The sequence below is a fragment of the Alligator mississippiensis genome, chromosome 2, assembly GCF_030867095.1.
Source record: "Alligator mississippiensis isolate rAllMis1 chromosome 2, rAllMis1, whole genome shotgun sequence".
NCBI classification, from domain to species: Eukaryota; Metazoa; Chordata; order Crocodylia; family Alligatoridae; genus Alligator; species Alligator mississippiensis.
Genome location: NC_081825.1, coordinates 297,717,559 through 297,740,366, shown reverse-complemented (window position 1 = coordinate 297,740,366; position 22,808 = coordinate 297,717,559). Strand labels below are relative to the sequence as shown.

General features: G+C 46.8%; 1 protein-coding gene across 2 annotated transcripts; it reads right to left on the bottom strand.

Annotated features, from left to right (window-relative positions):
* Window positions 1-443: 443 nt before the first annotated feature.
* On the bottom strand, window positions 444-22,193 carry SNAPC1 (small nuclear RNA activating complex polypeptide 1). Of its 2 annotated transcripts, XM_014595167.3 has the most exons (10): window positions 22,007-22,181; window positions 19,297-19,456; window positions 14,895-15,035; window positions 10,865-10,969; window positions 8,930-9,088; window positions 8,357-8,431; window positions 6,582-6,644; window positions 4,860-5,004; window positions 3,297-3,374; window positions 444-1,243 (listed from the first exon to the last, which is right to left on the bottom strand). In XM_014595167.3, the coding sequence occupies exons 1-10, from the start codon at window positions 22,132-22,134 to the stop codon at window positions 1,209-1,211; spliced, it is 1,089 nt and encodes a 362-aa protein (XP_014450653.1). In that variant the 5' UTR covers window positions 22,135-22,181; the 3' UTR covers window positions 444-1,208. The 2 variants fall into 2 exon arrangements, with proteins under 2 accessions (XP_014450653.1, XP_019349653.1); XM_019494108.2 differs by lacking the exon at window positions 19,297-19,456 and having other exon boundaries at window positions 22,007-22,193.
* Between the last annotated feature and the right edge of the window lie 615 nt (window positions 22,194-22,808).

Below are 22,808 nucleotides of genomic sequence, written 5' to 3'. Positions count from 1 at the left end.
CTATCCTGCCAATCCATAAAGACAGCTCGGTATTAGTAAGTATTGGAAGTGAGAATATACAGCTACAACGGCTAGGAACTTCTCAAAACAATAAAACATGTTTGATAAATTGATAGATGAGGTACCCAGGTTTTCTTCTCAGGGAAAAAAAAAATCCTGTGTCACTGGTAAGAAGATTTTGAAGCCCTCTGCTTATGTTTATTATGTATTTTAAGTACTTATCACTAGACAGGAAGTCGAGTAAAGGGGTCACCACCAGTGAATCCCATCTGGAGGTACCCTCTCAGCTCTCCAGTTCAGCATCCACGCTCTGCCCATGTGACACAGGGTATTGGGCAAAGTGGAGCTATGGTCTGGCTCAGTTAATGGCAGTTCTTAAATACTATGCTGTGTGAACCAATAAAGCTTACAGAGGCTGTACACAATGAAACGGAGCACACAAATTTAGTGAAAAATAAATTTATTGCACTTAGTAATTGTAAATGATCCCTATCATTACAAAGCTTTTTCACAGTTTGTAAGGAGAAAAAAAGTTTGTCCACATATATCTATTTCAAAGGCCAGGGGATATTTTTTGTTTTGTTCTAGTAGCTTCTGCTAAAAGCTTTATTTTAAATCACCATGAGTTATAACCAGGGATCCTGATGCTTTCTGATGAAAAAAATTTTTTTTTTTAAATCCCCAATTTTCAATTTAAAAAGTAACCCAAAATCCACATTTTTCAATGATTAAACGAAACACCACTATATGCATATTTCTATACAAATTAGTGGTGTTTCATTTTAATCACGGAAAATGTGGATTTGGGATTACTTTTTTAAATCTGAAAATTGGGATTTTTTTTTTTTTTTTTTTTTTAAATCAGAGGATCCCTGGTTATAACTCATAGGGTAAAATCTAAACAAAACAAGCAGCGCTCCTCTACCACTCCCAATTTCAGCAAAGCACAGGTACTTCTTAGCTTTGCTTCTTGGCAGAAAATTTCACTTCCATTCCACAAAATACCCTGTATTGTAAGTCACAATTTATATGAACACAGCTTGCAGGTCTAACCTGAGCGCTGTTTTTTGTTTTGTGCCTTCACTTGATACGGGTGCACGTTACAGGACAACCAACATAAACAGTGTAACTTATTATTTTGAACATCAATATTCTCTCTTATTTTATCGCTAGACACGCATACACGAGAAAGTCTCCAAATGTACTGTTTAACGTCTCCGTCTTCTCTTTGGGCGTGGGACCTCTGAAAAAGAAATGCAAACAGTTCAACAGCTTGTTACATTACTTGCTTTTATAAAAAGAAAGCTAAATAAAAATCCATAGCTTACAATTCAATTCAAAATGTGAGTGAAAAGTCAAAATCAGCAGCCTAGGAGCCCCATGTTATAGTTTAAAAGTTTATTCAAATCAATACTTTGCAAGCTCTCTCTCTGCACATGAACTCCCAATGACTGCCAGGCTTCACGGATGGAGCACTTCACGAGGCTGGGTCGCAATGTTTTGCCTTCCCTTTGCACAAGGTTTTGTAACAAATGCTGTTTACCACCTGAAATCACGTTCTCAGTTGATGCTGATGCCCTCCATTCCTTCCTGGCTATTTTCTTCTACCTCACTGCTCAAGACCGATGACTAATCTGTCTAAACTGCAATTATTATATCTTAGATTGGCCAATTATACACACACACACAACACTAGCTACAATTTCATGAGCTGATCTTCCGAGGAAGTTGTACCTTCTCAGCTCTCTGAAAACACCTTCCACTGTAGAGGCAGTTACGTGTGTGCTGCCTCCCCCCGAATCTATTTTTAACAGAGCTCCTATAAACTGAACCCACAGGGGCTCTCTTTGCACATGTTCCTCTGCTGCGCAACCACCCCAACATTTTTTGCTCTAAACCAACTTGGAAAGACAGGTGTAGGCCTCCGGTTAAAATAGAAGTCTGCCCACAAGCTGCCCATCACCCTTCCACTTCAGCTTCACTCTCTTCTTTCATACTACAGGTCAGATTGCCCTCTCTGTTCGGTCTATGTTAAGTGAAACAAAACAGGCTTTCTGGCTGGAGATCTCCATCGGAGGAATTCTTCACTGATCCCAGCACTTATTATCCAACCCTCTGCTCCCTATTCTGGAGGAAGGGACATGACAAACTAGAGCTCTGTTTTATATAACATTTCTTTGACAAACTAGTGCTGCTCCTCTCAAGCTTCAGGAGGTACATTTCTACTCGACTCCCATTCCATTGCGTCCCAAACACAAGACTGAGGCAGAAAATAATAATAATCATTTTAGATAACAGATATAGTCCTTACTCTGGATGTAAATCTGGCCCTTGATACCTGGGTTCAACTATGTAATGAGAGACAAAAGGACCCAACAGCAGACAAATTTCAGCCTGCCTCACTCCCACAACTGTGAAGCTAGCCATGGCTATGTTGGCCTATGCAAGAAAGGGAGCCCGGAGATTGCCATCAACACCTAAAGAAAGGACAGTTTCCTTGCTATTTCCAAGTTGGTCTAATAAAAGGTATCATTTTGGAACCAAGAGTTCTAGTTTTTTGTATATCAACACTTAAGGCACTCAGAACTCTTGAAAGATTTTAATACGATTTTAGTGTCCGGCTAAAAGAGTTGCAAAGAATAAGCATTCTCCTTTTGACTGAGTGACCTCTTAATTCTGACCACGCTATATTGAAAATTACATCACAAAAGATGTACAGAACATGCAAGACTTTATTACTGTAACTCATGCATTTGCAAGACAGCCTGTAAAGCCTCATGCCAAGTACCTGCTTTCTTATCCTACAGTAGGGAAACATTTATAATTTGCCTAGTTTTGACAAGGCTATACAAAAATGGGACTGTTGCAACAATACAATGAACAGCGTCCCGAACAACCTGCCTTCTGTATGTTGAAAGCTGAAAAATGTACGTGCTAAGGTAGTGCTTCTCAACCTTGTTAGACTCAAGGCACGCTTCAGAAAAATGCCAGTTCTTAATTTTTGTTCATTTTTGGATCACAGAAAAAAAATAAACCAAGTTTTCTGTTACAAAGAACGTAGAAAGACCACAATAGGTCAAAATGTTTTTAACACTTGGAATGCCTATCTGAAATCTCTGGGTTTTCCCTGTGAACCATGTTTAGTGCTAACTTTGGTGACACCCCACAACACCCTTGAAAGAATCTGAAGGTGCTCCAAGAAGCTACAGCACCCTAGTAATTGTACTAAAACAAATCCAAGATGGTAAAAAGTTATAATATGCAAATCTTCAAATTCATGAGGATTTTAGTCATACCTTCTTCACTGGAACTATCTTCTTCTGGGATTACAGACAGCTTCCTATTCCCAGAAATGGTTTCCTTCTTTATTACACCTGCAAAGATATTTGTGGAAGAATGTCATCAGTGATAGATGTTTTGACAGATCCGATCAAGCAATCCAGAAAGAGCAGTGCTTACTCAGGCCTGAATGTGAGGGGAAACCTAGAGATGCCAATGATTTATTAGCACCTTCATTAGGTTAACTGCAAGTAGCAACTAGATATAAATGTAACACATGCTGTAGAAAGACTCTGAAAGAAAAGTGGTTAAGAATGAGGAAGTATCACAGTCAACACACAAAGCACCCAAAGTAGAACAAAATGGGGCTGGAATAAATTACTAAAATAAGTGAAATAGTTTAGAACTATTCAGGAATTTTCTGACAACCTTTTTTCATCAGCGTATCATCTGTCAAAACTGAAGTCATCTGTAAGTGAGAATGAATTTGGTAATTTCAAAATAAGGTTTGTATTTTCCGGACGAAAAAAGTTTAGGATTCCCTTTTTTCCACTAATGATTTTTTTTAACTGGAAAATTCTAGTAAAACTTATGCTAAAAAGGTTAGAAAGATCAAAACTGAAATACTGCAATGCCCAATCTGATTTTGTTTTCTCAGATTATCCTTTGAAAATTTTTAATTGACTTGATATCCTGCTTCAGAACAGGAAAACTCTATTCTTAAGCTTTATGAAACTATGTTAAAAAATAAGGTGGAGCAGTTAATGAAAGCTTCATTAAAATTATACCAATGAATAGAAGGAATGCATGGAAAAATACGACAATCCAGATGACATGCGATCTAGGACAGTAAGTTAATTAATTTAGTGAACTACTGACTTATTTTTGGAATATGTGAAGATCAACGAGCAGACCAGATGAGACACAAATTCCAACTAAATCCAGCATCCTGTTTCTGACTGTGCCTAGTATTAAGAGGAAGTTAAGAATGCCATCACAATAAGCAGATACTGGATAATCCAGTCCACCCAACTGGGTCTCATGCTCATCTCAACTTGTTACTACATATCTTTGCTAATGAACTCAGAGGGGATGAGCAGATGCTAGATTCTTAAATGGAGTAAATTCATTCAAGAACAAAGTAAGAAATTGGTAAGGTAGAAAAATCTGCATTTGGGTCCAGGTTCATCCATTTGCGCTTTCATGAAGGCAGGCCACCCAGTCCAGAGGAGGAGAGCTGACAATGGTTGGATACTCCGCTTCCGACGTCTGACACACTGGTTAGCGGAGAAAAACTTAAAAGCATTTTTCTACATTATTAACAGTAAGGAAACATTTAGGGAAAGAGAACTACCAAGAGGACAGATGAGAGTTCATGTTAGTCACAGCATCCTCCCAGTCTCTACAAGCCTATGAAGGGAGAAGACAAGTAAACAAAATGTGCTGGTAAGGGAAGCGACAACCATAAATGTTTCCGTCACCATTTGCTGGTAAAAAGAAGTTGTTAACCCAACTGTCTCGTCCAGCAGAGGAAAGAACAGATTTCCACCTCTAGCACTGCTAATAAAACAAAGATCTACCTCTGCTTGCTGGAGAGCTTCTCTTCCTTGTTGGCTGGGGCCTTTTTTGGTTTCTTTTATCTTTGGGAAATGCCAGTTTTCCCTGATCAGACCCCGATTCAGAAGATTCTAGCTTAACTTGACGATGCCTTCTTGATTTGGAGACCTAAAACCCAAACAAGTCAATAAGCAATAGGAAAGAACCTAGCTTGCCAAGCATAATACCAATACAGTCAGCAAGTGAAACACTGAACAAACGACTGGCTCTCATCCACCGAGTAACGTATTTGTCTGCTACCTAGTGATCACAAGCTTCTAAGAACTGAAGACAGTGACAGCAATCCCCAGTGTGTTTAAGTGAAACTCCCAACTACTTTAGGTGTTTTTGAAAAAAATCTCACTCCGTCAAGCATTACCATTTCGGACAGGTTGGACTGTATACTCCTTTTGGGCAATGGTGTTTTTGGACATTCACATAAGGAGTGCACTGACCTTTTCAAAGGAATGAGATTACCCTATGGTAAATTCATTTTGTATGGAGTCACCTTTAGGCAAAATAAGCAGATCTTATGATGATGCACGATTTGACAGCTTCAGGCTAAAAAAGGAGGTTTTACAGTCTACTTTAAGACACACCCTTTTTCTTAGTAAAGCTTTAAAAGCAAGTGGTGGTATTTGCTTTCTCAGGCACCGACTGTTTTAAGAGCACCACATTTGTTATTGCCAAAGAACAGATCCGCACCCACATAAAAAGAGAAAGACAAGCCCAAAGAGGCTGTAGGAGTCCATCTGCATTGCTTCAAAGGTTTAACAGTTTTAGTCATATAACATGTGAAATGCGACTCCAGTGCACCTTTTTCTCATACAAAAATCCCCTAACAATAGCATTTTCAAAAATTCCCTAGGGACCTGGAAGTGTCTCTCTCTTTTAAAAGTAACTTACTGGCTTTCAAGTCCCAAAACTTTTGAAATACCAAGGCCTTAAGCACTCAAATCCACAAAAGCACTTCAGCACAGAAGTGGGATTTTACGCAAAACGTAGGCAGCTAACTCCAAGAGCGTGATCCATTAAACCATCCTCCGAAGCCACTCAAGCACCCAAGTTTTCACCACAAAACTTCCATGAAAGGTGTTTAGACGGCTGCCATCTTCTTGAGCTGAGGCTCTCAGCCCCTGCCTCACCCCCCAGGCTATTTTGGATTCATAAAGCAGTTGTCCCCGAGCGTAAAAATCTCTCAAAGGTTCTAACCTGGTACCTATCTAATAGAGACCTCAGTCATATCTGACATTTTTTTACCAATAAACTGAATTGAGTTAACAGTGAATGTGAATACAATGAACTGCCAGCAGACAGTTCACTCTGAGAATGGAAAGTCATGGAAATCTTTTTCAGCCTGTGCAGAGTCACCAAGCAAAAACAAGTGGGCAAAACTGTTCTCAGCTGGCTGCATTTGCACAGCTATTGAGAAAGGCCAATTTGTCCCAGTAAACGGACCTTCGGTACCAGCCTGATCACGTGCCAGACTGAACTCAACGTGCTTCTTTGCCTCTCACTTCCACAGATCCAAAATGAGCCCTAAAAAGTCTCTAAAACTTCTGGATTTTGTGCCAATGTTGGGCGCTAAGATCAAATACCCCAAAGATGATCAAATTAGAGAGATGCCTTTTGACAAACCTTTTTTCTGATCGTATGACACTACGTGAGCTTCCAAGGCAATTCCCTCTACTAAGTGGCATGCTTACCTCAGCAACTGCGGCGTAGGACTTCTGTTTGATTTTAGCCAATGCACTTGCTCTTTCAGAACCCTGCAAAGAAAGAAAAAGATAACTGATATCAAGCTTGGGGATGAAGACGTATTGTGGAGACTAGCAAAGAGCATTTAACCCCTCTGACCGCAAAGTGCTTTCCTAAACTGGGGAACAATCATCACTAAATTTAGAGGTAAGGAAGCTCAGGGCAGACAGCAAGACTTACCCAAGCAGATAAAAGCAAATTGGAGAATCTAGATCTCATCTCCTAATAGGGTTGCCAACCCAAGAAATATTGTTTACTGACAGGTCTGCAAGCTTTGTACTGACGGCCAAACATTTTTTTTACTGATATATATTTCATATACTGTAAATGTAACTTCTGCCAGGCCTCAGTTAGAAGAACCACATTAAAATTTCGGGTTTAACTTCAGCTATAGTAAAAAAGTTTGGTTGTCCATAAAACATTCACAGTCAAATTTCTTGGGTTAGCAACCCTGCTTGACTACAGCAATGGTTTTACACCGTCTTGCCCCCGGCCCTAGCAGGGACTCCCTACTCACCCCCAGATCCTGATGTCCCTAACTGCACCCTGCTCCCTCTCATCCTCACTCAGACCACCCCTCAGACTTATCCTCCTTCTCCCATCCTGGCACAGACCCCGCAAGAAGCCTACCTGTAACCCAAGAGTATTAGAGAGAGCCTGGTGCACAGCAGTACCAAAATATGGCTGAGCGAATGCTCCTTGCAGGCTGTTGTGCTGCCACACAGACACCAAAGTACCACACACCACCATCAAAGCTTCAATCAAGCTCCGACTGCTTTGTGTTTTTACTGACAGCTACAGGTGTCCCCCCACCACCCAGACTTTACTGGAAGACATTTTTAACCTGATTTTTTTTACTGACAATTGGCAAACCTGTCTCCTAATCATTAGCCTTCTGCACAGGACAATGCTATCTCAGCTTTGTAGGTCTATTTGTGTCCATTACAAAGGTAAAGAGGTTTACCTTTGTATAGTCCAGTCATTTCATGAAGGGCCTCAGAACTTTCCTGCCATGACTTACAGATGCAAGGAAACCTGTCACACCACGAAAAAGTTTCTTCTTCCTCATGGTCAATTACAAAATATAAAATACATGACAGGCCCATTCTGTTGGGAGGAACTAGCTACACCTCGGGTGAAGTTGGCAATGTGGAAGAGTCTACATCTCAGTACTTCTCAGTATGCAAACTACTAGACTACAGAATTGCTCAAAGGAAGCGATTTCCCCATTATCAGATAACAAAATTCAATGAAAGAGCATGAATAATTTAGGAAAGCTGCTTGAGACACAGAGACTGCAGGAGAGAGATCTTGCAAACTAAGTCACAGGCAGAGAACACTAAGCATGTAAAATACATGTTGCTAAAATAGTGTTCCCTTCATTAAAATAAAATGTCCAGCTTCCAGAGAAAAGCAGCCATGGCTTTGATTTCTTCACTGTTACAAGGGCCTCCACAATGCAAAAGATCACCTATGCAAAGTAAGATCAGGACCTCTCTTAGTAGTGAGAGCTTATGCCACAACAGGAAGGAGAGGGCTGCTATGTACAAACACCAGTGGCACTTCTTCCAGTATTGCAAATGTACTTAAAGGTCTCCTACCCTAACACCAACCTGACCCATCTTACTATTACTTAGCTTACCAATTTTGTCACAGATGGACAGGGTTTAACTGTGGAGCAGGGCAGTCAGAGTTAAGAGATTATATAGCAAATGTTTCTTACTTCTGATTCTTGAGAATTCCCTTCATCCGGCTTCTCTGTTGATTTTTCATTCTCTTTAGATGTTAAGAGTTGATTCTAAAAGCGTAGATATTTAAGATTAATTTGGCACTTAAATACAAATCAATTTTATTATGCAGATTTCTTAGGCACCAGAGTTTATAGATGCCAACATAAATGTATAAGATCAATTCGTGTTAAGAACATAACCATTTCTCCTCCCTCCTTGCTCATTCTAAAATGTCATTACTTACTAGCATCATGACTGCGCTCTGAGCCCAAAGCAGCAGTTTACAGCACAAATATTCAAAGTTTACAATGCAATATTTTCTGTAGATTCTTACTCCCAGGGATCACACTTCAAAAAGATATTCTGATTACCACAGAACTACCATTACAAGGGCAAACAGCTAATGCATTACTTATTCAAAATCTTTTAAGGAAAAAAAAACTTCAAAATTGAAATGTCTCATTTACATACTTTGGAGAGGTCATCATGCATTTAGGAATAAAGTAAGTTTTTACATATTCATACCATGATTACCTGGTGCCAGGATGAAAGCCACAGGAACCTACCATTTTTTCCTGCTGCCACTGCTGGTATTCCAAAATAATATTTTTAACACCAATTACAAAGTCATTCTTGACCAAGCTCAGAGCCTTGTCTGGTTGGGATTTGTCAGTAGAGATCATACATTTCATTTTCTGATAGTGGTTGTGAACGTTCATAAATTCCTAAAACAAAAAACATCAGAAGCTTTGTTTAAAATGAGTTGCTGGCATACAAAATGTTAAGTTTGATTGAAAAGGCTACATATTCAAGGGTTTTTTTCAATGACACTAAACTGGCAATTATTTTAAAAGGAATTCTTGTTAAAACTGGCTGATCAGCTGCTAACAGAAGTAGCAAGTCACAAGAACACAATTATCTAATATCATCAGCCTACCTACCCCACTGGGAAAGCAAAGAAAGAATACATGTCAAGAAGAAAACTCAGTGGGAAGCCTCAGTGGCACTGAATGCGTGGGGCACGTGGTAATTTAATTTCTCAGATCATTTCCGAGAGAGATTTTAAAAATGTCCTGTCCTGTCATTAGCTAGTGATTTCAGTGGAGCATGTGTAGAGGAAAAACACGCCAAACTGGAAGAGATCTTGAGCTGGAGGACTGAGCTGGATGAACGGGCAATGTCATGTCAGGAGGCGATTCCATCCTGCTGCAAAGTGCTACAATGTGTTTAGCTGCCTTTAACAGATTATAAAGCTTTATTAAGAAAATGTTCAAATGGAAAATTGTGTACAATACAGTAGTTATTAGAGGACCAGGCCCTTGGGTACAAATGTGATTACCATGCACAACTGTGGGATAGTACAACACTCTTAGGAATTTTGTTAAGCATAAAGTCTACATTTGCCTGGGGCACGGTACTATTACGGCACTCCCCATCCCCCTCCGTTTTCCTGCATTTTCACAGTCCCTGAGCTTTTTCAAGGAGACCCCACCAAATTCGCAGTTTCTGCAAAAATCACATAATCGTGAATTTGGAAGCTAGGTATAGGTAAGAGAGAGAGAGGACCTCATCCATGGTAACCACATTAATACAGAGTTGCAGGATGGTCAGGCAGTTATGGTCTTTAGCATGCAGTCTACATTTGCCTAAGAAAAAGCACTGTTAGTAGCATTTTCCCACATCATTAGTCTATAGTATAAGGCCGTGGTTCCCAACCTTTTTTTGCTGCGACCCTAAATTGGCCACCAACAGGACCTCCTGACCTGGTGCCATGGGGGCTGCTGAGAGCAGAGTGCAGCAGCAGCGGTGGCCTGGAGGCAGGGGAGCCACCATTGCCCCCTTTGTGCCCAACGGCCCCGCCCTGCCCGCCCGCCATTCCCGGGCCATCCACATGTGTGCGCAGACCCTTTGCAACCCTGCTGAGGATCCCCCCACGACCCTGATTTGGGTCACGCCCCAAGGTTGGGAACCAATGGTATAAGGGAAAGTTATCTCTGAATCTGTCCCCCCGCTCATGTTCAGAAGGTGACCTTGGCTGGCTCTTTCCATTAAAAAAACAAAAAACAAAAAACACCAAAAACCAAAAAAAAGCCAATAGCAAAGGAGGAAATGAGCAAAGGTTAAGAGTAAGGAGCCTGCTCTGTGACTGACTACACAGAGTATCGATATGCCCGTCCTCCCTCCCAACAAGGGCAGCTGGAAAGTGGAAACACAAGGTCTCTCTCCTCTCTCTTGCCCCTTCCCTGAGAACTGCCTTCTAGCTTAGCCTGCAAGTCCACTTACAGCTTTATAGGTCTATAAAGCACTTTGCACACAAATGGCAAATGTCACTGCCCTGCCATAAAAATGAAATGCAGTGTTTCAGAAAGCACAGCTAAAATGGTGATGCACGTCCTCATTTCTGTTCCAGCCAAAGGTTTACAAAGGACCAGATTATACCAAACAGAGAACGTCAGCTTTTGGGCAAAAGCAATTTATCTGTAGCATAAAAGTTACTGTACCTCCAAGGTATCACTAGTGATCACGCTGCTCACTCGGTTACTCAGCTCCCGGAACTCTTCTTTCAGTTCTGGCTCTTCAACCCTTTTCTTAACTCTGTAGGACAACTACACAAAGCCAGGTGCATTTCAGAAGACACAACAAAGCAAATGCATCAGCATTAGAAAACGTCTTGCCAGGATAGTCAAAGATGAGACATGCTGGAAGATACAGATCTAAAAGCAAGCTGCCCTGACATTAATCTGCGTGGGTTTATTTTCCAACGTTCAGCCTTGCAGTCAGCTTAATGGCTCTTCTGAAGCAATTTTCAAGACTGATGTTACAACACTGCAGGAATCAGCTATCATACATTTAACCCAGCATCCAAACTTAGAACAACTCATTTTTGCAGATTAAAAGCCACTGCAAATTGTAAACCTGTTGGAAAAGTATTTTTTCCTAACAGCAACTGGGTTTTTAAAACAAAATTCATGGCAAATACATCTCAATTATACTTTAAAAGTTGCGAGTTATATAATGCATTTGCACTGTGGAGTATGGCAGGGACTGGTCTGTTCAGCTTGCAGCCCACGGGCCACATTCTGCCTGTGAGAGGTAAATTTGTGACTCGCAAGCTCTCAGCTGGGCACCACCCCCACCTTTGCTCTCCTGCTGCTGCACAGGGGCCTCCCAGCTTCCACAAGCAGCACAACCCCTGAGCACAGGGACTTGCAGCTGTGAAGGGGAGTGGGAGGACATGGGCATGGTGCAGCTAGCAGGGGGACGAGGTGTTGCTAGTGGGACAGAGGCCTGGATGGCATGCAGCCGGGGGGGGCTTGAGGCCCATACAGCATGTAGCCCCTGGCAAGTTGGACAGCCCTGACAGATATTGGAAGAACTAGATTTGGGGCTCCTGAGGCAGCTCTCAGAGACCATAAAAACTAAGGAGGCAGTAGTCATGGGGGACCTAAACTACCCGGACATTTGCTGGGAGACACAGACAGCAAAGTCCCACCGTTCACACAGGTTCCTATCCTGCATACAGGACCTCCACCTGACACAGGAGGTACACGGTCCCACTAGGGGGAATGCCATACTGGATCTGGTACTGGCAACGGGGGATGACATGATAGGGGACCTACAGATCCGTAGTCACCTGGGGGACAGTGATCACCAAATAACAGAATTCATCATAAGACGTCGAGTGGGTAAGGTAACTAGTAGGGTGAAAGTGCTAGACTTTAGGAAAGCTGATTTCAACGAACTCAGGCGAATAGTTAAGGACACACTACAGAGTAGGAGTTTTGAAGAGATGGGAGCCCAGGAAGGGTGGCTGTACCTTAAGGAAATGATCCCTCGGGCACAGAGGGAGACAATCCTAATGCAAGGAAAAAGAGGGAAAGGGGCCAGAAGGCTACCTTGGCTGACCAGAGAAATCCAGGGCAGCCTGCGGACTAAAAGGGGAGAATATAAAAAGTGGAAACGGGGAGAGATTACCAAAGAGAAGCATACCTCCTCTGCTCGTGCTTGTAGGGAGGCAGTTAGACGGGCCAAAGCTACCATGGAGCTGAGGATGGCATCCCAAGTAAAGGATAACAAAAAATTGTTTTTTAGATATATAGGGAGTAAAAGGAAGGCCCAGGGAGGAATAGGACCGCTGCTAAATGGGCAGAAATAATTGGTGACGGACAGGGGGGACAAGGCTGAACTCCTCAACGAGGTCTTTGCCTCAGTGTTCCTAAGCGAGGGGCACGACAAGTCTCTCACTGGGGTTGTAGAGAGGCAGCAGCAAGGCACCAGACTACCATGCGTAGATCCTGAGATGGTGCAGAGTCATTTGGATGAACTGGATGCCTTTAAGCCGGCAGGCCTGGATGAGCTCCATCCGAGGGTACTGAAGGCACTGGCCGACGTCATTGCACAGCCACTGGCAGGAATATTTGAACACTTGTGCCGCACGGGCCAGGTCCTGGAGGACTGGAAAAGGGCCAATGTGGTCCCCATTTTCAAGAAGGGGAGGAAGGAGGACCCGGGCAACTATAGACCAGTCAGTCTCACCTCCATCCTTGGCAAAGTCTTCGAAAAAATTATCAAGGCTTCCATTTGCGAAAGCCCGGCAGGACAAATTATGCTGAGGGGAAACCAGCATGGGTTCATAGCAGGTAGATCATGCCTGACTAATCTAGTCTCTTTTTATGACCGGGTTACAAAACGCCTGGACGCAGGAGGAGGGGTGGATGTCGTATACTTAGACTTCAGGAAGGCCTTCGATACGGTATCCCACCCCATACTGGTGAACAAGTTAAGAGGCTGTGACTTGGATGACTGCACAGTCCGGTGGGTGGCGAATTGGCTGGAGGGTCGCACCCAGAGAGTCGTGGTGGAAGGGTCGGTTTCGACCTGGAAGGGTGTGGGCAGTGGGGTCCCGCAGGGCTTGGTCCTTGGACCGATACTCTTCAATGTCTTCATCAGTGACTTGGACGAGGGATTGAAATGTACTCTGTCCAAGTCTGCAGATGACACAAAACTGTGGGGAGAAGTGGACACGCCAGAGGGCAGGGAACAGCTGCAAGCAGACCTGGACAGGTTGGACAAGTGGGCAGAAAACAAAAGAATGCAATTCAATAAGGAGAAATACAAAGTGCTGCACTTAGGGAGGAAAAATGTCCAGCATACCTACTGCCTAGGGAATGACCTGCTTGGTGGCATGGAAGCGGAAAGGGATCTTGGACTTCTAGTGGACTCCAAGATGAACATGAGCCGGCAGTGTGACGAAGCCATCAGAAAAGCCAATGGCACTTTATCGTGCATCAGCAGATGCATGACGAACAGATCCTAGGAGGAGATACTTCTCCTCTATCGGGCGCTGGTCAGACTGCAGTTGGAGTACTGCGTGCAATTCTGGGCGCCGCACTTCAAGAGGGATGCTGATAACCTGGAGAGGGTCCAGAGAAGGGCCACTCATATGGTTAAGGGCTACAGACCAAGCCCTACGAGGAGAGACTGGGGCACCTGGACCTCTTCAGCCTCCGCAAGAGAAGGTTGAGAGGTGACCTTGTGGCTGCCTATAAGTTCATCACGGGGGCACAGAAGGGAATTGGTGAGGTTTTATTCACCAAGGCGCCCCCGGGGGTTACAAGAAATAATGGCCACAAGCTAGCAGAGAGCAGATTTAGACTGGACGTTAGGAAGAACTTCTTCACAGTTCGAGTGGCCAAGGTCTGGAACGGGCTCCCAAGGGAGGTGGTGCTCTCCCCTACCCTGGGGGTCTTCAAGAGGAGGTTAGATAGGCATCTAGCTGGGGTCATCTAGACCCAGCACTCTTTCCTGCCTATGCAGGGGGTCAGACTCGATGATCTATTGAGGTCCCTTCTGACCCTAGCATCTATGAACCTATGATATCAGGTGGGTGCTACAAGTGGCACAGGCCGCCTGTGTGTGTTGTATGTGGCAGACCAGGGCGAGGACAGGCAGCACTGTGGCAGATTGGGCAAGAAGCAGAAAGCAGAGCAGCTGACTGGGCAGGGGAAGGGGATCAGAGTGGCACTCAGGGAGGCTGTGGGGTTAATTTGTGGCACTCCTGTCAAAGAGGTTGGCCCCCATTCATCTGCATTATGGACTGTTGCTACTTCTGGTTTGCCAGCAGAACTACGGTGGCAAAGGCCCCTAGCAGAGATGCAGGGCATGGTAGCAAAGAGGGAGGGGCAGGAAGGAGGGAGATTTCCTGCCAGCTTTACTATGATACCTCCCTAAACCACAAAAGCTGGGCAGCAGAAGCCTGCTTTCATCAGCACAGCTGTAACCACTTGAGGGAGTTCTGCCTACAGAAATCTATCAGCTAGAGAGCAAGATATTTTCGTATCCCTAGCCAGCACAGGCATGTTGCCAAAACTTTGCAGCACATAAACCAATAACAACTAAAAAATAACTAAAGCAAGTCTTTCAGCACTGCTCAGCTCTTTCTTCATTGATTTTTAACTAAATATTGTATAACAAGTGGGAGACAGAGGGTGAGCTTTTCAACCACAGAAAGCTATTTGCGGAATAACTCACTAGTTTGGGCATGGCTGTGAAGTGGAATGCTTTGGCTAGTCGCAGCTTCCTATAAACGTAAGCTGCATCATAATGCTGGGCATTCACCAGATCCTGTTGGAACTTCTGGACTTCAGGCCAATCTCTGAGTGAAATTCTGATCTGAAATAAAGAAAAGAAATCCATGTTACTGATGCACATGTTTCATTCAACATGTCATAACCTTAGCTGATCCCTGAACCCATATCATGCCACGCTTCCAGCTGGAAATCTTCCGGTTTAGAACACAAATATGACAGAATTGACCTCAGAGGTAGAGAAAGAAGGCATTATCCCACTTAATTCTGTTGTGTTTAGTGGTCTAAGTCAAGCATTTCAAAAACAATCAGAAGAGCTCTTTGTAATGCTGATCAGTCTAGTAGAGAATTAGCAGAGGTCATTGCAGGACCCCTGGCACACCTTTACGAGCACTCGTGGTGCTCTGGTGTGGTGCCAGAGGACTGGAAAAGGGCCACCTGTGGTCCCCATTTTCAAAAAAAGGAGGAAGGAGGACCCAGAAAACTATAGGCCAGTTAGTCTTACCTCGATCCTGGGTAAGCTTTTTGAGAGAATTATCCTGGTGCATGTCCGTGAGGGGCCGGCAGGGGAGATGATGCTTAGAGGCAACCAACACGGGTTCATTCGAGGCAGGTCCTGTCAGACCAACCTGGTGAGCTTCTACGACCGGGTCACAAAATCCTTAGACACGGGTAGCAGTGGATGTAGTCTATCTGGACTTCAGGAAGGCCTTTGACACTGTCTCTCACCCCATTCTCATTAAAAAAACTAGGGGACTGTGGTGTCAACACCTACACGATTAAATGGGTTGCTAACTGGCTGGACGGCTGCACCCAGAGAGTGGTGGTGGACGGGTCATTTTCGACCTGGAGGGGTGTGGGCAGTGGGGTCCCGCAAGGCTTGGTCCTCGAGCCTGCACTGTTCAACATCTTCATCAGTGACTTGGACGAGGGGGTAAAAAGCACCCTGTTCAAATTTGCTGACGACACTAAGATGTTGGGGGATGTGGGCATGCTAGGAGGGAGGAATAGGCTGCAGTCAGACCTAGACAGGTTACAGGGGTGGGTGGATGAGAACAGGATGGGTTTCAACACTGACAAGTGCAAGGTGCTGCACCTGGGGGGAAGAACCAGCAGCAGACCTACAGGCTGGGGAACTCCCCAGGGCTGTCCTTGGACCCATACTGTTCAACATCTTCATTAATGATGTGGACACTGGAGTCAGAAGCGGACTGGCCAAGTTCGCCGATGACACCAAACTTTGGGGCAAAGCATCCACACCAGAAGACAGGCGGGTGATCCAGGCTGACCTGGACAGGCTCAGCAAGTGGGCGGACGAGAATCTGATGTTGTTCAACGCCGATAAATGCAAGGTTCTCCACCTTGGGAAAAAAAACTCCACAGCATCCTTATAGGCTTGGCAGTGCTATGTTGGCTAGCACTATGGAAGAAAGACTTGGGGGTCATCATTGACCACAAGATGAACATAAGCCTGCAATGCAATGCAGCGGCTAGTAAAGCAACCAAAACGCTGGCTTGCATCCATAGATGCTTCTCAAGCAAATCCCGGGACGTCATTCTCCCCCTGTACTCGGCCTTGGTGAGGCCGCAGCTGGAGTACTGCGTCCAGTTTTGGGCTCCACAATTCAAAAAGGATTTTTTGAGAGAGTCCAGAGAAGAGCCACGCGCATGATCAGAGGTCAGGGAAGCAGACCCTACGATGACAGGCTGAGAGCCCTGGGGCTCTTTAGCTTGGAAAAGCGCAGGCTCAGGGGTGATCTGATGGCCACCTACAAGTTTATCAGGGGTGACCACCAGTATCTGGGGGAACGTTTGTTCACCAGAGCGTCCCAAGGGATGACGAGGTCAAATGGTCACAAACTACTTCAAGATCGTTTCAGGCTAGACATAAGGAAGAAATTCTTTACTGTCCGAGCCCCCAAGGTCTGGAACAGCCTGCCACCGGAGGTGGTTCAAGCGCCTTCATTGAACACCTTCAAGATGAAACTGGATGCTTATCTTGCTGGGATCCTATGACCCCAGCTGACTTCCTGCCCTTGGGCAGGGGGCTGGACTCGATGATCTTCCGAGGTCCCTTCCAGCCCTAATGTCTATGAAATCTATGAAACTCCCTTCTCATCAGTGCAGAGGCAGAAAAGGATCTTGGAGTCATTATTGATGTCAAAATGAACATGGGCTGACAGTGTGGGGACACAGTCAGGAAGGCCAACCGCACCCTGTCTGCATCCACAGATGCATCTCGAGCAGGTCCAAGGAGGTGATCCTCCCCATCTATGCAACACTGGTCAGGCCACAGCTGGAGTACTGCATCCAGTTCTGGGCGCTGCATTTTAGGAGGGATGTGGACAGCATCAAGAGGGACCAGAGGAGGGCCACCCACATGATCAGAGGGCAGCAGGGCAGGCCCTATGGGGAGAGGCTATGGGACCTGAACCTGTTCAGCCTCCACAAGAGAAGGCTGAGGGGGATCTGGTGGCCTGTTACAAACTAGTCAGAGGGGACTAGCAGGAATTGGAGGAGTCCCTGTTCCCCCGAGCACTACCAGGAGTGACTAGAAATAACGGTCACAAGCTGGCAGAGGGTAGATTCAGGCTAGACATCAGGAGTCACTACTTCACAGTCAGGGTGGCTAGGATCTGGAACCAACTTCCAAGGGAAGTGGTGTTAGCTCCTACCCCAGCGTCTTTAAGAGGAGGTTAGACGAACACCTTGCTGGGGTCGTTTGACCCCAGTACTTTTTCCTGCCATGGCAGGGGGTCAGACTTGATCTGCTCAGGTCCCTTCTGACCCTACCAACTATGAAACTAGTCCAGGGGTGGGCAAAATATGGCCCACAGGCTGGATTTGGACTGCCAAATGATTTTATCCAGCCTGTGGCTGCTCCTCTGAAGAAGAACTGTATCTGGTCTGCAGCTGCCCTGGTTTTTGGCACCTCTTGCTTTTCTCCATTCTCCATGCCAGCTGGCTGCAGCAGCCACCACTTCTATCCCTGGCCCAGCCCACCCTGTCCCACTTCAAGGCAGAGGGTGCTAGCTCCTGGCCAGACTTCTGCCTGGTGAGGCTGTCTGCATCCAACCCTGCAGCCCTTCACAAACCAGACAGCCTGGCTTCCAGCGAGTCAGAGTTCAGGTAAGGTTCTCCCCGCTGGCAGGGGAGAGGGCGCAGGGGAACGAGGACCAGGAGATGCAGGCTGGAGCCTGGTAGGGGAGCAGGTGCTGCCAACATGGTGCCACACACTGTTCCCACACGCTGCTTCAGGCTGTGTGATGTGAGCACAGCTGGAGTGGCTGGCCTGGCTCCTGGCCCGACCCCAAGTCCCCAGCATGCATTCAGGTGAGGCATGAATGGAGCCAGGTGCATTTAACATGGCCTACAGCAGTGTGTAGGAACACAGCACCAGTCTAGCCGCAAGCCGGGGACTCAGGGTGCGGGGGGGAATTCAGGCAGAAGATGGAAAAACAGTGCAGCACCATCCCAGCCAGACTTGGATAACCCACGGCTCCCAACCCCTGACTCCTTGCACTCTCCTCCCCCACTCTTAGCTCCCAGCATGCAGCCTGGTTGAGCAGGAACCGCTCCAGATTCACTCATGTGACCCGAGGCAGTGCACAGGAACACAGCATGGCACTGGCATAGCTTTGTGCTAGGGGCGGGGGTGCAGGGAGGAGGGGAAACAAAGTTTAGGTTCCCCTAACCCAGGGGTAGGCAATTATTTGAGCTAAAGGGCCACTTAGGAAGTTTTGATGAGCTGCTGTGGGTGGGGGAGGTGATGCTGACCCAGCCCTTGACAGCTCAAAGCTCCCTAAGTGGCTCTCCCGCCCAAATAATTGCCCACCCCTATTCTAGTCTCAATTCACATTTGGAAGAGCAAAAACTATTTAAGTAAAGGAGAGTCTCCCACATAGCTCAGACATGCACTATATTAAAGTTGTAAAAACTACTTTAGCTCATGTTTTCTCCTCTGAAGTAATAGCTTTGCCACTATTTAAGCTCTCAGGGCACCTGTACATGTGCCTTCTCTAATCTGACACCCAATAATTACCATGGGGAGCTTCAAAGTGTCCTGCTGCCATTTTGAAGCATGGGAATGCTGAATACACAAGACGCTGCAGGCACTTTATTTAAAGCAACTCCTGAGAGCCACTCTAATTTAAGCACCCCCCCCCCCACACACACACACACCTCGGAGAATGGATAAAGATGTCCTCAGACTTTAATGTCTTAAAGCCTAGTTTTCTGAAATAGGCCATTTGCCTATAAAAGAGAAATAATAATCCGTTCCGGCTTTGGTAACCAAACAGATAAAACACTTGAAAACCAACTTTTAAAACCTCCCCAAAAATTACCTTCTGCTTTGGCTGACAAAGTTGTGTATTATACAATCCATACAGAAGATACAGCGCACCAACTCGAATCTGAAAAGTGTACGGAGGCAAGAAGTACTGACGTGCCAGATCCAAAGCTTTCTTTGTAAACTTATTCAACTCTAATGGCCTTATTTTACCACTAAACAGACAAAGAGAAAGACAGAAATGCATTAGAGAAAGTAATGATGGAACTATAGTTTTTAAAAGGTGTTCACAATATACCAAAAATCTGTATCAGAATAAATGTCCAATTTTAACTGGCAAGTATTCAAGGACAGTTCATCTTAAAGCTCTCAAATCTCACCATGGCTTAAACAAAGGGTCTACATTCTTAAAGATGTGATAAGCTAAAATCCCATATGGTGAGCATAGGATGTAACATCCGAGTCTTCAGTGCTTCTGCATACAGCATTAGGTTCTTGCACTGCTAGGTGTTCCTTATATTATGCCTGGTCCACACGGCAAAGTTCTGCCCGTAGATCTCAAGTGCCGTTGAAAAAGGCTTGTGCGTGTCCACACACAAGATGCCCATAAGACTGCAGATATAATAAACATGCGATAGCTCTCAGTGCCTCAGATGGAGCACTTCTTACAGACAAGAGCAGGCTGCCAAGTAGGTGTTCTCCAGACTTTGACTCATGCCTGGGAACTGCAGTTATGTTGCTTGTTCAGCCTGTCAATCTTTGCAAAGAACATTTTTCATCCCTTTGATCCTCCAGGACAGTCTTCAAGTGCTCTAGCAGAAACTTCCTCCTCTGCTCTTTTGGATGCCTGGATATGGAGCTGGGATGTAGGTTGTAGCCGTGTTCGTCTAAGGATTCACCCAAAGAACCTTGTCTGGATATGGAGCTTCGTCTCTTCCCCTATTATAGAGGACTCCTTTCTGAGCAGGTCAGCAGAAGCCATTACTGAGAACAGGTGGGTAACAAATAGGTCTAGGCATCTTCCAGGCACCTACAGCCTTCGGTCATCCTCTACAAAGAAATATTGTTGACAGCTACAACCACTACAGCAGGCGTGGGGCAAAAACGGCGGATCTGGCTGCTGGCTGGACTCCCTTTCGCAGCAGCCCCTATCCAGTCTCCATGGAGGCTCCACATCCCAGAGCACGTCTCCCCCACATCACGCTGTGTGCACGGCAAAACGCCTTCCCACTGGGTACTACACATCCCACTGACTTGGTTACTTGTAGCAAGGATGCAGTGCCAGCACGAGCGCCACAGCATGCATGAGCTCTGGTGCCTTAAGAAGTGCTGACTAGAGTGGGCTCACATAACTTTTGTCGTGGGAAACTCTTACTGTAGGCAAGGCTTTATTGCTAGAGGTGCACTAATACATCAGTCCGATATCAGATTCACATCGATATAAAGAAAGTTGTCTATATTGGAAATTGGCCTGATGTGGTCAATAATTTGGCTGATAAATGGCCCGTGCATACATGCATGCAGCTACAGCACGGCACGTAGGCAGTGAGAAGCACAGCCGGCAGCATGAAGAGCTGTGCGCAGCTGGTAAGTCGGCTCACGTGGAAGGGGAGGGGCACGAGGGGGCAAATCAAGGCCCCCACAGTGAGGAGTGAGTGGGGCAGGGGCTGGGGGCGAAGGGAAGGGGTGGCTCCTGTTGCTGTGTGCCGCTTGTACGGCAGCTCCCTCTGCTCATCCAGGAGGACATGGGGGAGTGTACGCCCCCGAATCTGCATGGGGTGGGCAACAGCAGCGCTGGGAGGGAGGTTATGGGGTGGCTACAGTGATTTTTGGGGTGGCTGCAGCCCCCCTCCCAGCACTGCTGCTGCCTGCCCGATGCTGCCCTGGCCCCAGCCCGCAGCTACAGGCCACCCTGCCTGTGCCCTGCGCAGCTATCGGGGGGCAAATGCCCAACCCTCCCACCCCCCAAAACCTTCCAAGGCTGCCCCCCCATACCCCTCCAGATGAGCCGCGGCTGTCCCACACCCTGCCCCAGCCCCACTCTCTCCCTCACCGCAGGGGCCTTGATCTGCCCTCCCCGTGCCACCTCCCTCTCCCCCCCCCCCCCACAACACACTTATCAGCTGCATGCTGCCCCAGAAATCGGATGGGCATTGGTGGATACGCCTCCTTAAACATCCGCTGTGGGCATCGGCCCCAAAACCTCTATTGGTGCTCCCTCCCTGCTGACTGACTTTTCCTTATTAAAGAGATTCCAACGGTTTTGCCGCGGTCGTTTCTCACGGTCTTTAGCCCCGCGGCGCTCAACCTTTTCAGGCTCCGGGCTCCCCTCCGCAGCTCGTGTGCTTCGCTTTTTTTTTTTTTTTAATGTGGAAAAAAAAGCCAGAGCAATTCTTCCGTTGCAAACAACTCAGAAAGCCGGCGACGGGCAGAGCCGTCGGGGCACTACCGCTACCTACGGACGCGGATCTGCAATCTCTGCCTAAAAACACACACCGATGCCTCTTTTGGTCTGCGATCTTAGACATACAAACCTATTGTCCCTCCTTAAGCACCCACGAAACATTTTCTCCCTCTGGCTGTTTTTAGCATCTGGGCTTATCTTGCAAATCGTGTCAGGACCCCATCGTGGTGCATGGGGGGGGGGTAGTACCAGCCCCCAGGACCCAATCCTCTCACGCGGGGGCAGCCGCGGGACCGCAGGGGCGGTTGCAGCCCGGGTGCTCGGCGCTGCAGGAGGCGGGGCAGGGCGGAGGGGCACTCACTGGAAGATGCTGTGGAAGCGGCGCTGGCGCCAGAGCTGGGCGAAGGTCTCGAAGCGGATGCTGTCGGTGGCCTGGAAGTCGTCGAGCAGCCGCTCGCAGTCCTGCTGCAGCCCCGGCGGGCAGCTCATGCCGGCCCTCGGCAGCGCCCGCTGCACGGCGCATGCGCCAACCCACCCGCTTCGCCCCTACTGCGCCCGCGCTGCACCTCGTGGACGGCTCTGCGCATGCGCACCTATCCCCCCCACGTACACGCTCACCCTCCCTCCCGCTGATACTCTTTTCTCCCTCCTGCCTCTCCTCGCCCTCCTTCCTTGGGCGCATGCGTACGTTCAGGCCCGCATCTACTCCTTCCCAGAGCGCATGCGCACCCTCCCATCCACACCCCCACCCTCCTACCAAGGCGCATGCGTACATGTCCAGAACTGGAACATGCGCTCCCTCTCTAGCCCGCGTGTGTACGTGCTCAACCACGCTCCCTGAATGCAGGGCCCGGGGGAGGTGGCTGTGTGCAGTGGCTCTGGTGCCACGCCCAGGCAGCTGCCTTCCCCTGTGGCCGTGTGAAAGCAGGGCTGAGCCTGTGTCACCCCAGCTCTTTCAGCCCCCCATGCACCTGCTGCAGCCTATTGGCGCTGGCGGGCTTGCCCCAAGGGCAGGGCGTCTCCCCCGCACCGCCTGTATAAAGGAAGGGCACCGATGGGTGCCATCCTGTTGGAGACAGGGCCCATCCTGGCATCACGCCTTGCTCTCTGCAGCATCCTGATGCCTCCCCGAGTCCCTTCCGCGCCAGAAATAACTGTCTGGG

Coding starts and splice junctions, on each gene's coding strand:
- SNAPC1 (XM_014595167.3), bottom strand. CDS start 22,134: ATGAGCTGCCCGCCGGGGCTGCAGCAGGACTGCGAGCGGCTGCTCGAC. Junction 6,645..8,356: donor GGAATTCTCAAGAATCAGAA/GTAAGAAACATT, acceptor CTTTCTTTGCAG/GGTTCTGAAAGAGCAAGTGC. Junction 1,244..3,296: donor AGATAGTTCCAGTGAAGAAG/GTATGACTAAAA, acceptor TTTCTTTTTCAG/AGGTCCCACGCCCAAAGAGA.